Source organism: Hylobates moloch, unplaced genomic scaffold (genome assembly GCF_009828535.3).
Source record: "Hylobates moloch isolate HMO894 unplaced genomic scaffold, HMol_V3 SCAFFOLD_16, whole genome shotgun sequence".
NCBI lineage: Eukaryota > Metazoa > Chordata > Mammalia > Primates > Hylobatidae > Hylobates > Hylobates moloch.
This window is the reverse complement of record NW_026652291.1, coordinates 3,857,317-3,871,937: the sequence shown is the minus strand read 5'-3', so window position 1 is coordinate 3,871,937 and position 14,621 is coordinate 3,857,317. Positions and strand designations below refer to the sequence as shown.

The following is a 14,621-nucleotide window of genomic DNA, read 5'->3' as shown; positions in this document are numbered from 1 at the left end:
TGAAGGGACTGAGAGTTGAAGCCACCCCAAGCAGCTGGGGTAACAAGTCCTTCCCGGAAGGAGGATCTAGGTGGCTCATCACAGTGAAGATACACAAAAATGTTTATTAAAAGCCAGAGGCACAGTGGCTCATGCCTGTTATCCCAGCACTTTGGGAGGCCGAGGAAGGAGGATCAATTGAGCCCAGGATTTCAAGACCAGCCTGGACAACATGGTGAAACCCTGTCTCTACAAAATAAAAAAATTAAAAAATTAAAAAATTAAAATTAAAATTAAAAGTCACTGACATTAAAGAACTGCAAATCAAAACTACAATGAGATAACAACTCACATCCACTAAGATGTACTATAAAAAAAAAAACACAGAAAATAAGTGTTGGGGAGGATGCGGAGAAATTGGACCCTTGTACACTGTTGGTGGGAATTACAGTGGTGCAGCTGCTGTGGAAACAATATGGGTGTGATGATTAATACCGAGTGTCAGCCTGATTGGAATGAAGGATGCAAAGTATTGATCCTGGGTGTGTCTGTGAGGGTGTTGCCAAAGGAGATTAACACTGAGTCAGGGGGTTGGGTAATGGCAGACCCACCCTTAATCTGGGTGGCCACCATCTAATCAGCTGCCAGTGCAGCCAGAATACAAAGCAGGCAGAAGAACGTGGAAAGACTAGACTGGCCTAGCCTCCCAGCCTGCATCTTTCTCCCGTGCTGGATGCTTCCTGCCCTTGAACATCAGAATCCAAGTTCCTCAGCTTTGGGACTCGGACTAGCTTCCTTGCTCCTCAGCTTGAGATGGCCTATCATGGGACCTTGTGATTGTGTGAGTTAATACTCCTTAATAAACTATCATATATGTGTATATAAATATATATATATATATATATACTATTAGTTCTGTCCCTCTAGAGAACCCTAATACAATAGGTATCCCTCAAAAAATTAAAAATAGAGTTTCTATAAGATCCAGCAATTCCACTTCTGAGTATATACCCTAAAGAATTAAAAGCAGGCAGTCAAAGAGATATTTGCACACCCATGTTCATAACAATAGTATTCACAATAGCTAAAACATGGAAGCAGCCCAAAGTGTCTGCGGATGGATGAGTGAATACGTGAAAAGTAGCCCATCCAGACAAGGGAATATCGCTCGGCCTTAAAAAAGAAGGACATGTGGCTCACGCCAGTAATCCCAGCACTTTGGGAGGCTGAGGCAGGCAGATCATGAGGTCAGCAGTTTGAGACCAGCCTGGCCAACACGGTGAAACCACATCTCTCCTAAAAAAAAAAAATACAAAAGTTAGCTGGATGTGGTGGCAGGCACCTGTAATCCCAGCTACTTGGGAGGCTGAGGCAGAAGAATCGCTTGAACTCGGGAGGTGAAGCTTGCAGTGAGCCCCAAGATTGCGCCCCTGCACTCCAGCCTGGCAACAGAGCGAGACTCCATCTCAAAAAAAAAAAAAAGAAGAAGAAGAACTTTATGCAATCTGCTACAATATGGGCGAATCTTGGGGACACTGTGTCACAAAAAGACAAATACTAGATGATTCTCCTTATATGAGGCACCCAGAGTAGTCAAAAACATAGAGACAGAAGGGAGAATGGTGGGGACCAGGGGCTGGGGAGGGGCAATAGGGAGTTAGCATTTAACGGGTATGGAATTTCCACTTTGCAAGGTGAAAAGAGTTACGGAGATGGCTGGTGATGTTTGCACATTACAAACTGTAGGCTTAAAAAGGGTTACAATGGTAAATGTTTTATTATGTATATTTTACCACAACAAAAAAAAAATTGAAAAAAAGCAGTCATTGTGATACGCAGCCCACTTCTGCAGACTCCCTGACGGGGGTCAAATGAGGGTTAAAAGGCCGGACATCGTGACTCACACCTGTAATCCCAGCACTTTGGGAGGCTCAGGCAGGAGGATTGATTGAGCTCAACAGTTTGAGATCAGCCTGGGTAACACAGCAAGACCCTGACTCATAAAAACATTTTTAAAATTAGCCAGGCATGATGGCGTGCACCTGTGATCCTAGATATTTGGGAAGCTGAGACGGGAGAATCACTGGAGCCAGGGAGGTCAAGGCTGCAGTGAGCCGTGATCGTGCCACGGCACTCCAGCCTGGGCAACAAAGCAAGACACTGTCTCAAAAAAAGAAAGGGCATTAGAGCTCTGAGTAATTCTGACAATATCTCCATGCCTCCCTCCCCCAACTCACACCCTCAGCTCTCACATCCCTCCCCCTATCTGCTGTGGAGACCTCCAGGACCTATCCCACGGTGCCCTACACCCAGCTATCTGCTACAGGAACTGGTTTGCACCAGCTTGCAAGAGCCCATTGTTAAATGTTTAAATATTCCACAAGCCTGCTGGTAGCTTGAAATGAGCCATGGTGGGAGTATTTACACCATGGAAAGTGTCAAAGGCTACACGTCAGGTCAAAGAGTGCGAGTGCACTCTAACTCAGCCTCAGGGCGCAGCTGCAAACTCTGTTCTCCTCATTCGCCAAAGACCCAGGACACCCAGGTTGTCACTTCACACCAGGCCCTAATCCCCCGTAAGGCCTCCTTATTCTCAAAACCCTCACCATTTCCTCTGGAGCTTGAGACACGCTGTGAGCAAAAGCTCCTCCTTCCCACAGCTTCTCTCCACCTGCTTTCTCCGACTGGAACCCAGGCCCCTGGAGCGTCCTCCATTGTGGTTACTTCCAGATCAACCCCCACCTTCCCCAAACCTGCCAGCCTTGAAGCTGGTGCCATCATATTATGCTCTGTGCCACCTTTCCTGTCTGGTTCTCTGCAGACCCTAGTCCCCTCCATCTTGTTTCCAGATGATTCCCACCCCCGGTTCATTGTCACTCTCGCTAAATCCCTGTCCTAATTCTTGGCGATTTAAATCTCCACAGAGATGATCCTTCTCCTTCCCTGACTTTGCTCCTCCAATGATCTTGCCTTCTACCAGTGCTCGGCCACCTCTCCCACGCTCCTCTAGATCCCTATGTGCCATTCAACAGAGTGGCCACAAACCCCTAAAAATGAGCCTGGTCCAAAGCGAGAGGCACTGTCTGTGTAAACCACATGCAAGGTTTCAAAGTCGTAGCGTGGGGAAAAATGTAAAATACTTCACTAATAATTGTTAATGTTGATTACATGTTGAGGTGACATTTGGGATGCATTTGGGTTAAATAGAATATAATTGTACCTTCTTTACCTCTTGTCCTCACTCCCCTTCTTCCCATGTGGACTCCATGGTCCATTGTGCCACCCCTCTCTCCTGTGCACCTTCAGCCCCCTCACCTTTCTCTCATTTCCTCATACTCGCCTGGAAAAAACCTCCAACCTGGTCAATTACAACACTGTGCCAGCACCTGTTAAGCTGAACAAGGTTGAAGGAAAACACGCAAAGATTCTGACCCTCCACTCAGGCTCTGGCTTCCCCCATTTCAGCAGCGCTCCACCACCACCACCAATTGTTGATTTGTCCTCCCTATTGGAGTATTCCCATCATCTCCCATTATAATAATTCATTCATTAAAAAAATTAAAACTTGATCTCTGATATGGTTTATCTGTGTCCCCAACCAAATCTCATCTTGAATTGTAGTTACCATAATTCCCACTTGTCATGGGAGGGACCCAGTGGGAGGTAATTGAATCATGGGGGTGGTTACCCCCATGCTACTGTTCTCATGATAATAAGTTCCCATGAGATCTGATGGTTCAATAAGGGGCTTTCCCTCCTTTTTGCTCGGCACTTCTCCTTGCTGCCGCCATGTGAAGAAGGACGACATGTTTGCTTTCCCTTCTGCCATGACTGTAAGTTTCCTGAGACCTCCCCAGCCATGCTGAACTGTCAGTCAATTAAACCTCTTTCCTTTATAAATCACCCAGTCTCAGGTATGTCTTTATTAGCAACATGAGAACGGACTAAAAATATCTCTCTCTCTCTTTCTGTTCTCCTTTATAGCAAGACTCTTTGGAAGTATCCATCTGGGCCAGAGTGCAGTGGCACACTCACAGCTCACTGCAGCCTCCATCTCCTGAGCCCAGGCAATTATCGCACCTCAGCCTCTTAGTAGCTGAGACTACAGGTGCGCACCACCACACCCAGCTAACTTGTAAAAATTTTTTGTAGGCCGGGCGCGATGTCTCATCCCTGTAATTACAGCACTTTGGGAGGCCGAGGTGGGTCAATCACCTGAGATTAGGAGTTGGGGACCAGCCTGGCCAACATGGTGAAACCTTGTCTCTACTAAAATACAAAAAATTAGCTAGGTGTGGTGGTGGGCACCTGTAATCCCAGCTACTCAGGAGGCTGAGTTAGGAGAATCACTTGAACCTGGGAGTTGGAAGTTGCAGTGAGCTGAGATTGCACCACTGCACTCCACCCTCGGTGACAGGTCAAAAAAAATATTTAAAAAATATTTGTAGAGACAGAGTCTTGCTATTTGCCCAGGCTGCTCTGGAACTCTTGGCCTCAAGCAATCCCTACCTCAACCTCCCAAAGTGCTGAGCTTACAGGTGTGAGCCCCTGCACCCAGCCAGAAGTATCTATTCTTACTATCTTCAATTTCTCTCCTCCCATTTTCTCTTGAACACTTTTCAATCAGTATTTGCCTCCTACCACCACATTGAAGCCCTCCAGTGGCTTCCCTATTTCATTTGGGATAAAATCCAAAGTCTTGGCCAGGTGCAATGGCTCATGCCTGTAATCCCAACACTTTGGGAGGCCAAGATGGGCAGATCACTTGAGCTCATGAGTTCAAGACCAGCCTAGGCAACATGGTGAAACCCCATCTCTACAAAAAATATAAAAATTAGCCATGTGTAGGGGTGCATGGCTGTAATCCCAACTACTTGAGGTGCTGAAGCAGGAGGATTGCTTGAACTTGGGAGGTCGAGGCTGCAGTGAGCCAAGATCATGCCACTGCACTCTAGCCTGGGTGACAGAGCGAGACCCTGTCTCAAAAAACACAAATAAAGCCAGAGTCTTCGCAGTGGCCACAAGACCCTATGTGACCTGATCTCCCATGATTCATTGCTCCTCGACAGCCACAACTCCATTCCATAGAGTAGCCCAGGCCAACTACTCTGCAGCCAAAGTCAGGGAAACTTGGAGAACATGTGTGGACCAGAGGACCCCTTCCTCCTGGCTACCAAAAGAACCCCCAAATCCTGCAGCCCACCTGCTGTGTGCCCAGACACAATTTGGAGTAGAGTAGTAGACAGTGGCAGCCATCAGAAGCCCCACTGGCCAAACACTTCAGCCTCAGAATGCTGAGCTGCTCGAAGAACTGTTTAAATGTTTGTATTAGACCAAGGTTACTAGAATGGATGTTTTTCCCCATTGTATTACCCAGCAGAGAGTACCTTTCAAGAAAGATCAGATTAATTAAGTAGGAAAATGAAGACACTCTATTTTCTTTGCACATCTGATGTATTGTGAGTGATTTTGTGACCCCACTACATGCACATATATGCACAGGAAAAAAAATCTTAGAATGTAGACCAAAATATTAACAGTGCTTATGGATGACTGATGGATGAGTGAACTAACTACAGATTGGGAAGGATATTGTCTGTTTTAAAAGAAAATGAACACTTTTACTCCGAAACAAGATGGAATCATAGAGACTAGATTTCCTCTCCTGCCTGAAAAAAATCAAAATAAATCGGACCAAATATATAAAACAAGAGTTCTGAAGACACTGGATGATATGGTTTGGCTGTGTCCCCACCCAAATCTCATCTTGAATTGTAGCTCCCATAATTCCCATGTATTGTGGGAGGGAGCTGGTGGGAGATATTTGAATCATGGGGGTGGTTTCCCCCATACTGTTCTCGTGGTAGTGAACAAGTCTCACGAGATCTGATGGTTTTATAAGGGGTTTCCCTCTTCACTTGGTTCCATTCTCTCTTGCCCACCACCATATAAGATGTGCCTTTCACCTTCTGCCATGATTGTAAGGCTTCCCCAGGCCCATGGAACTGTGAGTCCATTAAACCTATTAAACCTCTTTTTCCTTATAATTTACCCAGTCTCGGGTATGTCTTTATCAGCAGCATGAGAACAGACTAATATACTGGATATCAGGCAACTAGGCACAATGATTTCTGAGAATGTGGAAAATCAAGTGAGCCTGCAATTAACCCAGCTTCCTTTCTTGAGAGGGTTTCCAGGCCCAGTATGGACAGAGGTACCCAGGTGGGGCCTGGCAAGCTCCTCGAGTTGGGAAGACAGAGCTGAGAATACAGGGAGACTCTGGTCACAGGTAGGGGCAGGAGGGTGATGCTGAGAGCCCCTGGGGCATGCCTGCCCTCTACAAAGCTCGTGGTTGGTTGCAGGGAGGTGGTCTGGGGGTGGATGTGGGCAATGGGGAGGCTGCATGGGTTAGAGCCAAGCTCTCCTCTCCTTCCAGTCTGTCTGGGCCTCTGCAGCTCCCGGTAACTTTGCAGTGATTCCAGAGACAGCGATTGCTCAGGTATCCAGGTCTGGGTGTAATTAAAAAACAAAAAAAAACAAAAACAAAAAACCAAACCTGGCTCTTGGTGCTTTCAGAGATGGCTCAGAGCACGAATTCTCTAGCTTTGGGCTGCATCCTCAGAGGTGGGGGAGGCTTGCTGAAAAGACAGGTGTCTGGTCCCACCTCAGGCCTGCTGAACAGAAGCTCTGGGGCAGGCTCGGGAGTTTCTTTTCTAACACGCTCCCCGAGAGATCCTAGCAAATGTTTGCACAATACTCACTTGGAAGCTATGTGACCAAAACCATGATCACAGGGTTGTCCCTGAACACGGTAGGGAAATAACCTTTCCCTTAAATCTCCCCTATGTAATGACTTAGAGGAGGAGCCGGAAGAGAGCAGTGCTTCACAATAAAAGGAAGAATTGCTTGAACGGAGGCGTTTCAGGCATGAGTCACAGGCCGGGTGTGGAAGAGGAAAGTGTGAAGCAAGGTAGGCTTCCCAGCACCCCTCCATGCACAGCAGGGGCTGGCCAGCCTCAGCCAGGCCAGATGGAGCCCTGGAGGGTGGGGCCGGCTGCCCAGCTAGAGTGTCTCCTTTTGCTTCCAGCAGGAAAGAAAAGGCCTCCTGTCAATAGCAGAATCATCTACGTTTTCCCCGCCTTCCTCACTTAAATGCTTTCGAGGAGTGGGAGGAAGAAATTGGAGGCTGGAATGAATACCCTTTGCCCTCCTCTGAAAGCAGCCTGGGAGGGGTGAGGGGGTGTAGGAGCAGAGACTTCAAGTGGCCCCCACCTGCCAAACCATTCTCAGGGACAGGTACCAGCTGCGATGTTGGCAGCAGCCACTCCCCTGCAAGGAGCACCTCCCACTTCCTGTCCCGAACACCTGCCTCATTGGAAAGTGACACACCCACTGTTTGGCCTCGACAGCCTGATGTTTCTCATCACACAGGAAGACGATCATGCTACAGGAAGACCTCGGACTTTGCATCCAGCAGATGTGAGTTCAAATTCCAGCTTTATAATTTGCAAGCTCAGAGGTGGATTTGCTGGGAAGCTAAACAAGCTTACCTGCAGAGCCTCCAGCTTGCACGGGCCCGTCCCAAGACCTTAACCTCATTTTGAATTCATAATTTTGTAGTCTTTCCCTTCAAAAGGCAGCCCAAGTTTAAAAGCATTAAGCCCCACAAGACCTGAGTCCACCTAGGAGGTGGGAGATATCCCTTGCAGCATGAGAATAATAATTACCACCTCGTAGGGTTGTTCTAGGGATTGCCAGACCGAGAACACACCACACACCCAGAAGGCACCCAAGTCGCAGAGCCTGATATTGTTCCCAGAGCGCCATTGCATCACCCTTGACCACAAGACCTGCGTCACTGGAGTTGTCTCAAAAACTTGGGACTCTGGAGATAAAACCTCATTGCAAGGCTACCTTTGCCACTGCATCTTAGCAGCTTTTGAAGCAAAGCATTTCAATATTTAGATACCGTGTGTTTCTAATGGGTACTGGGATCAAAATAATAAAAACTCAGTCTGCAAAGGGAGAAGAATAGAAACCAGCAGATTTATTATTTCACAGAATGTTCCTCTCCTCTCAGGTAAACATGCCTAATAATATCTGCTTAACTAATGAGCACCCGCATTGCCAGTGGGGCCTTGACTCTGGCGATGTAATGCATTTCTGTGCCATCGCACCCCCCACCCATCTCAGAGAGCGTCTGAAAATTAAGTGGGGCAGATGTAATTATGCATCTAATATGCAAGGTACACGTGCATGTAGAAGCGTGCGTTATGTAAACAACTGTACAAAATCAACTGCGTGTATCTGCTTGGCTCCCGTCCTACAAGCACCATTTTCATGTTATTCCAGTTACTTCTTTCCTTTTTTTTTTCCTTTTTTTTTTTTTTTTTTTACAGTCTCACTGTGTTGCCCAGGCTGGAGTGTAGTGGCACAATATTGGCTCACTGCAACTTCTGCCTCTCAGGTTCAAGCAATTCTCGTGCCTCAGCCTCCCAAGTAGCTGGAATTACAGGCACACGTCACCACGCCCAGCTAATTTTTGTACTTTTAGTAGAGGGGGCGTTTCACCATGCGTTGGCTGGTCTCGAACTCCTCACTTCAGGTGATCTGCCCGCCTTGGCCTCCCAAAGTCCTAGGATTACAGGCATCAGCCACCATGCCTGGCCTTCCAGTTACTTCTTGCTGGCTAATAAATCACCCCAGAACCAAGTGGCTTAAGACAGCCATGAGTGTTTTGTAACAAGCATTGGATGACTATTTCCCCCAGCCCTGGGGGCTGACTAGGCTCAGCTTATCTGGGTCTCTCATCCAATTGCAGTCAGTGGCTTGTGTTTGAGTCATCTGAAGGCTTCCTCACTCACACAGCTGGCATTGGTGTTGCCTGTTGGCTGGGATCCCAGCTGGGAGTGCTGGCCTCTGCGTGTGGACTGGGCTTCCTCCTAGCATGGCGGCTGTGTTCTGAGGCCCAGCATCTTGAGAGAGGTGGGCAGAAGGTGTATTGCCTTTTACAGCCTAGTTTTGTCAGTTACCATACTCACAGGCCAGCCCGGTTTCAAGGAAGCGAACATAGTCCTACCTCTCAACAGGAGGACTATCATTGCCACATTGTAAAAAAGAGCATGCAGGATGGGAGGCCTTATTTTGGCCACCTTGGAAAGTGAAACCTGCCACACATACCTTCCAAGTATGAATAGTAAATCATTGTGTTTTCCTTAAACTTTGTCTCTAAGGAGGCCTGCTAGATGATTCTTTGTGAATTTAGTAGCCATCACTGTCTGTGTTATGAACTTACAATTAATGAGCATGCATTTTCTTGGACGATAATAATCCATAATTCTGACTTCTTACTATTCAGATTAATCTTCTTCCCACTTTCCTGGTAAGAGTGACTTCGCCGTATTTCGGGGCAGATTCATCCTCCAAGTAACCCTTGCTGCTCCTGAAGCTGAGTAGATTAGCTCCCCAGAAAACAGCATTTTCCCAGAGGTGCAGGTTGATCTTCCCACATCCCTCTTTCAGCATGGGAAACAGACTGCAGTTGAGATTCACATGCAGCAGCCTTGGGCTATTTCTTTGAGAGTCAAATCGGCAGAGATGTGGCATGAAAGGAAAGAAGGCAAGTGTGCAGCATGCTCGGGGCTTTCAGGTTACTCAATGCTCCTTGGAGCCGCACCAGACACAGAAGACAACAAAGGCTCCACTTGGGGGACAGGCTCCACACAGTGTGGCCCAGCGTGACAGTGAGGGTTCCTACCATAACCAGCACGGGGCTTTAAGCCAAAGCCATTCCCTCCCAAAGGAAACTCATGCAAGATCGTTTTTAAGGCTAGTTTCTAGTCTTCTAGCAACCGGGCTGGGTTAGAATTCATGCATTTTTTTAGACTCCCATCCTCAGCACTGAAGGCCCACTTCTGAGTGTGCTCCAAGCTGTGCCCAGGGCAGGGAGATGATTCAGACTCAGCTGTGCCCTCCACAGGTCACAGGTGGGTGGAGAAGAGTCATCCCTGCCCACAGGGACAGGCGGTAACAGGGAAAAGGGAAGAACAGGGCTAAGGGAACCCAGGAAAGGCCCGAGTCAGGTGTTAGAGAAGGAAGCAGCCAGAGCGGGCTGAGGCGGGGGGATGCAGGGGGACGCAAGGGGATGTGGGGTGACTCGAGGCCTCCAGCAGGGGTGTAGCTGTGGAAACCCAAGGAGCGCTGCGAGCGGTGTAACTAAGGCTGGGTGGGGAGGGGAAGAGATGAAGCTGAAGTCAGTGGAAACCAGATGGCCAGGGGCCTAGGGAGCCGAGCCAGGGGTGGAACTTCATCCTGAGGGCCGTGGTGAGCTACTAAAGGGATTTCAGGAGGGCAGTAACACCATAAGATTTTGGAGTTTTCATTTTTTGGTTTTTTTTTGGTTTCAGGGTTTTTTTCTGACATGGAGTCTCGCTCTGTCACCCAGGCTGGAGTGCAGTGGCGCAATCTCGGCTCACTGCAACCTCTACCTCCCAAGTTCAAGCAATCCTCCTGCCTCAGCCTCTTGTGTAGCTGGGACTACAGGTGCCCACCACCTCGCTAATTTCTGTATTTTTGTATTTTTAAGTAGAGACAGGATTTTGCTATGTCAGTCAAGCTGGTCTTGAACTCCTGACCTCAGGCGATCTGCCTGCCTTGGCGTCTCAAAGTGCTGGGATTACAGGCGTAAGCCACCGGGCTCAGCTAAGATTTGGGTTTTCAAGGGGTGGTGCTGCCTGCTGGGCACAGTGGAATTGAAGGAAAGAGAAATAGATTCTGGGAAGGGCATGGTGGCCACTTCAGAAGCTGTAGGATTCAGAGTGTGAGAAGCCCCAGTGTGCATCAGACCCAGCACACTGAAATGTACCCGCTACAAAGAAAAGAAACTTTTTATCTGAGGAACGCGAGCCCCCTTTAAGTCATCAGGCCTAAAGAGGCACTGGAATGAGACAGCTGTCACATCTCACTGCCCCACCTGAGAAAAGAAATCCCCCGAGGCCACTTGCTGTGTGGGCTCTAGGCTGACTGGTACCAGTAGCTATGGATCAACCTAACAATGCCACACACTGGACACAATAACCCGTGCCCTGTAGTTCAACAACGTATAGACAATCACTCAACAATGTTATTTCTGTAAACCGATGAGAATGCCTGAAAAACAATTTTGCAATCACCCCTTTCCTGATTTGTCCTCTTGTATTTAAAAGCTCGAGACTCTCTTCTCTGGAGCACTTTCCAAGGTAACTTGGGAGTGCTTCCTGGACTGCAGTCCTCAACTGTGGCCCAAATAAACTCTCTACCTGTGTTAATTTCACTTCCGTTTCTTTCTGTTGGTCAACACCACAATCTGTATCGGAAATGTCATTCTTCCATTGTAGAATATGTATTCGGAAAAAAAAAATTTTAATTTTTTTCTGAAGTTCCTTGGCTGTAATACATTTCATCAACTCTCGGCTGTGATCTGTGGACAATGACTGTGCACACCTATAGACTCACTCCTCATCTTCGTGAGGCTGGGACCAGGGTACACACGGAGGCTGGTCCCACATCTGTAAAGGCCTCACATGCATGGCTGTGGGCATCTCGGCCCTCATGTTGGAGCTCCATCCACCCTGCCCCTTAATCAGCTCTCCCAACCCCACCCCACCTCAGGTCCAGGGTGAACATTCCAGCAGTGTGGTCTGCCCACAGGGGAGACCCAGGGAAGAGACCTGCACAGTCCTTAGAAAAAGGCTTAGGGTTTGAGGGTGAGGAATCCCAGGATCCAAGACACCTGGTGTGGGCTTCAGGTGGGCTCGTGCCCTTGGCCCTCCCAGCTAAGTGGTTCTGCTTGAGGAGGCAGACCAGAGTGGGACTCTCAAAGGCACAGAGACCTGGGCCGAGACCCCCAAATGTGCAAGTTTAAGGGTGACACTTTATCCTCAGGAATCCTTGCAAAGTAGGAAAATTTAACCCAGTGATTGTTTTCAAGATAGCTTTATGTTAATACTCAATTTAACCAATTAGTGAAATCGACATAAAATCAGCTAAGCCCATATGTGGGTTTTTTTTTTGGCCCCTGACTTTTGTGGAGACCCATGAGATGCTTGGTCCTGAGCCTAATGGATGCAGGGGCCTGGCTGGGACCCAGCTGGGAAGCTGATGCTGTTCTCCAGGTGAGCGCTTTACCAAAGCCTGCTCGGAACACTGCCTGCCTCCAAACTGCTGCTTTCCTAAGAGGTCACAAGCACTTTGCAAGAAGCTGCAATCCGTCATCCCCTTCTGCTTGCATCACCCCTCACATCTGCGGGTAGGAGAGAGGACAGAGCAGGGGGAAGCAGGAACTCTGAGGCTCCCACCTGGGGCGCCCACACTTTGATGGGCAGGAGGTGCTCCTGGCCCGCTGGGTGGGACCTCTCCCAAGAGGCCCATATGCCAACCTGGACGCTGGGGACACACCCAGCTCTCCCTTAGCCTGACCCACCTTCCTAGAAAGACAGCTCAAGGTTCATTTCTCCCCAGGGCTTTAATCGCGCATGAGAAGTCCCTTCTGCCTTCTATTTTCTCTCCTCCAGGAAACCTCTCTCTGCAGCCCGAATTCATGACCTCGAACTTTTCCAAGACTTCCAGCACTAGAGACTCAGGACTGACCAATTTTCTCAATGTACTACTCCCCTAACCCCACATTTGGACTCCCAATCTCCCTCCCCCTTTTTTCCCCTGTAAAAAACCTAAACTGCTCAGTTCTTCTCCCTCAACCCCCAGATCACATCAGCCCCTTTGAGAGCTCCACTCTGGTCCACCACCTCCAGCAGAGCCACTTAGCTGGGAAGGCCAAGGGCACAAGCCCACCTGGAGCCCACACGGGGTATCTAGGATCCTGGAATTCCTCACCCCCAAATGCTAACCCTAATTTTAGAACCTGATCACAAAGGATTTCATCCTTGGAAGAAACTGGTCCAGCAATCTCGATTTCAACATGAGTCTGGAAAGGATCTTGAGCGCCACATGGGTCCCACTGGGGGTCCCGTTGCGGGTCTCCTCCCAGTGGCTCCTGCTCCCTCCTGGCACAGCTGGCCTTTGCTCTGCACCTCCACTCTGCACCTGTGGTCCCTTTGGCTAGTCCTTGTGGATGGGCCTCAGGAGACAGTGGGGAAAGCACAGGCTCCCCCCAAAAGACTCCAATGTGGGCTCAGCCTAGTCATGCAACCCTAGACAAGCTTTTAACTTTCCTGGACCCCACAGCACAAGTAACCGCCCCTGCTGTTATGGGTTGAGTTGTGTTCCCCCAAAAAATATCTGTTGCAGTCCTAACACCCAGAACCTGAAAATGTGACCATATTTGGGCACAGGGTCTTTACAGAAGTCATCAAGGTAAAGTGAGGTCATTAGGATGGGCCCTAGTGTGATATGATTGGTGTCCCTACAAAAAGGGGAAATTTGGACACGGAAACAGACAGGCATTGAGGGAAGATGATGTGAAGAGACACAGGGAGAAGATGTCATCTACAAGCCACAGAGAGAGGCCCAGAACAGACCCTCCCTCACTGCCTTCAGAAGGAGCCAGCCCTGCCAATGCCTCGATCTTGGACTTCCAGCCTCCAGAGCTGTCAGACAATAAACGTCTGCTGTTTCAGCCCCCATCCGTGGGACTTTCTTAAGGCAGCCCTAGCAACAAACCCACCTGCCCTGTTGACTTCCTGAAATGAGAGAGCCACACGGTGGTGCTGTGTAAAGGGCAAGTGCCGCAGACTCATTCATGCCAAGAGCAATCATTGAGCACCGACAGTGTGCCAGGGACCATGCCTGAGCACTAGGGGTCTGCACCACCAACTTATATAAAGTCCTTTACTTGCTTCCTTTACATAAGTTATTCTCCAGCCACCATGTAAAAGGAATCATCTCAGACTGCTACAGTCCTCACAGCTCCTAGCTAATCATTAAGCATATTGTAGGTGCTTAATAAATGCTTAAATAATTGATTTAATACAGATTCATAATGGCTACAAATTATTCAGTGTACAAGTCTGAATGTGGGTGTGCTGAATATTTTATAGTCTTCAGCAACATCCAGAAGAACTAATCATAGTTTGGGTCCAAAATAAACTCATTTATTTAGCGCCATGACTGGCTTGGCCTGTTCTGTAGGGTGTAGAATATTGAGCCCGAAGGGATGGCATCTAGTTTGCTTTCATGACCTCCTCCCCTCTTGCATGGATACAGATCACGGCTTTAGACAATTTTTGAGGTGAGGTTACATTTTCTGGGTGTAGCCAACTGCAGATAAAAGATATTTTCTGTAATGCATCATGCAGGATCTTAATAATTCTAGGAGCTCATTTGAAAGTCATTTTAAACTGGCCTTTTGAGAGTTCTGCATTATTAGAAAGAAAGGGAGAGGAGAGGGGGGAAGTGGAAAGGGGGAAGGGAAGTGGGGAAAGGAGAGAACAGAGAGGAAAGAGGGAGAAAAGGAAGGAAGGAGGAGAGAGAGAAAGACAGCATATTTGGGGCGAAATCAGTCCCTGCAGCATGTGGACATTGTGTGCTGCTGGGCAGAAGGTTTTCAGCACGACAAGAATGAGAATGCCAAGTGCATAAATTATAATGCCGTCTTTTCCCTGCAAACAGTGAATAATTATAGATGCCAAGTGTCTCAGTGAAATCTG

The 14,621-nt window shown here is 48.3% G+C and overlaps 1 protein-coding gene across 1 annotated transcript; it reads left to right on the top strand.

Moving 5' to 3' along the window:
• The first annotated feature begins 5,935 nt into the window (after nucleotides 1-5,935).
• LOC116456125 (uncharacterized) lies at nucleotides 5,936-8,008 on the top strand. The gene is made up of 4 exons (XM_032134720.2): nucleotides 5,936-5,986; nucleotides 6,838-6,949; nucleotides 7,270-7,458; nucleotides 7,717-8,008. The coding sequence occupies exons 1-4, from the start codon at nucleotides 5,954-5,956 to the stop codon at nucleotides 7,725-7,727; spliced, it is 345 nt and encodes a 114-aa protein (XP_031990611.1). The 5' UTR covers nucleotides 5,936-5,953; the 3' UTR covers nucleotides 7,728-8,008.
• Nucleotides 8,009-14,621: the final 6,613 nt, after the last annotated feature.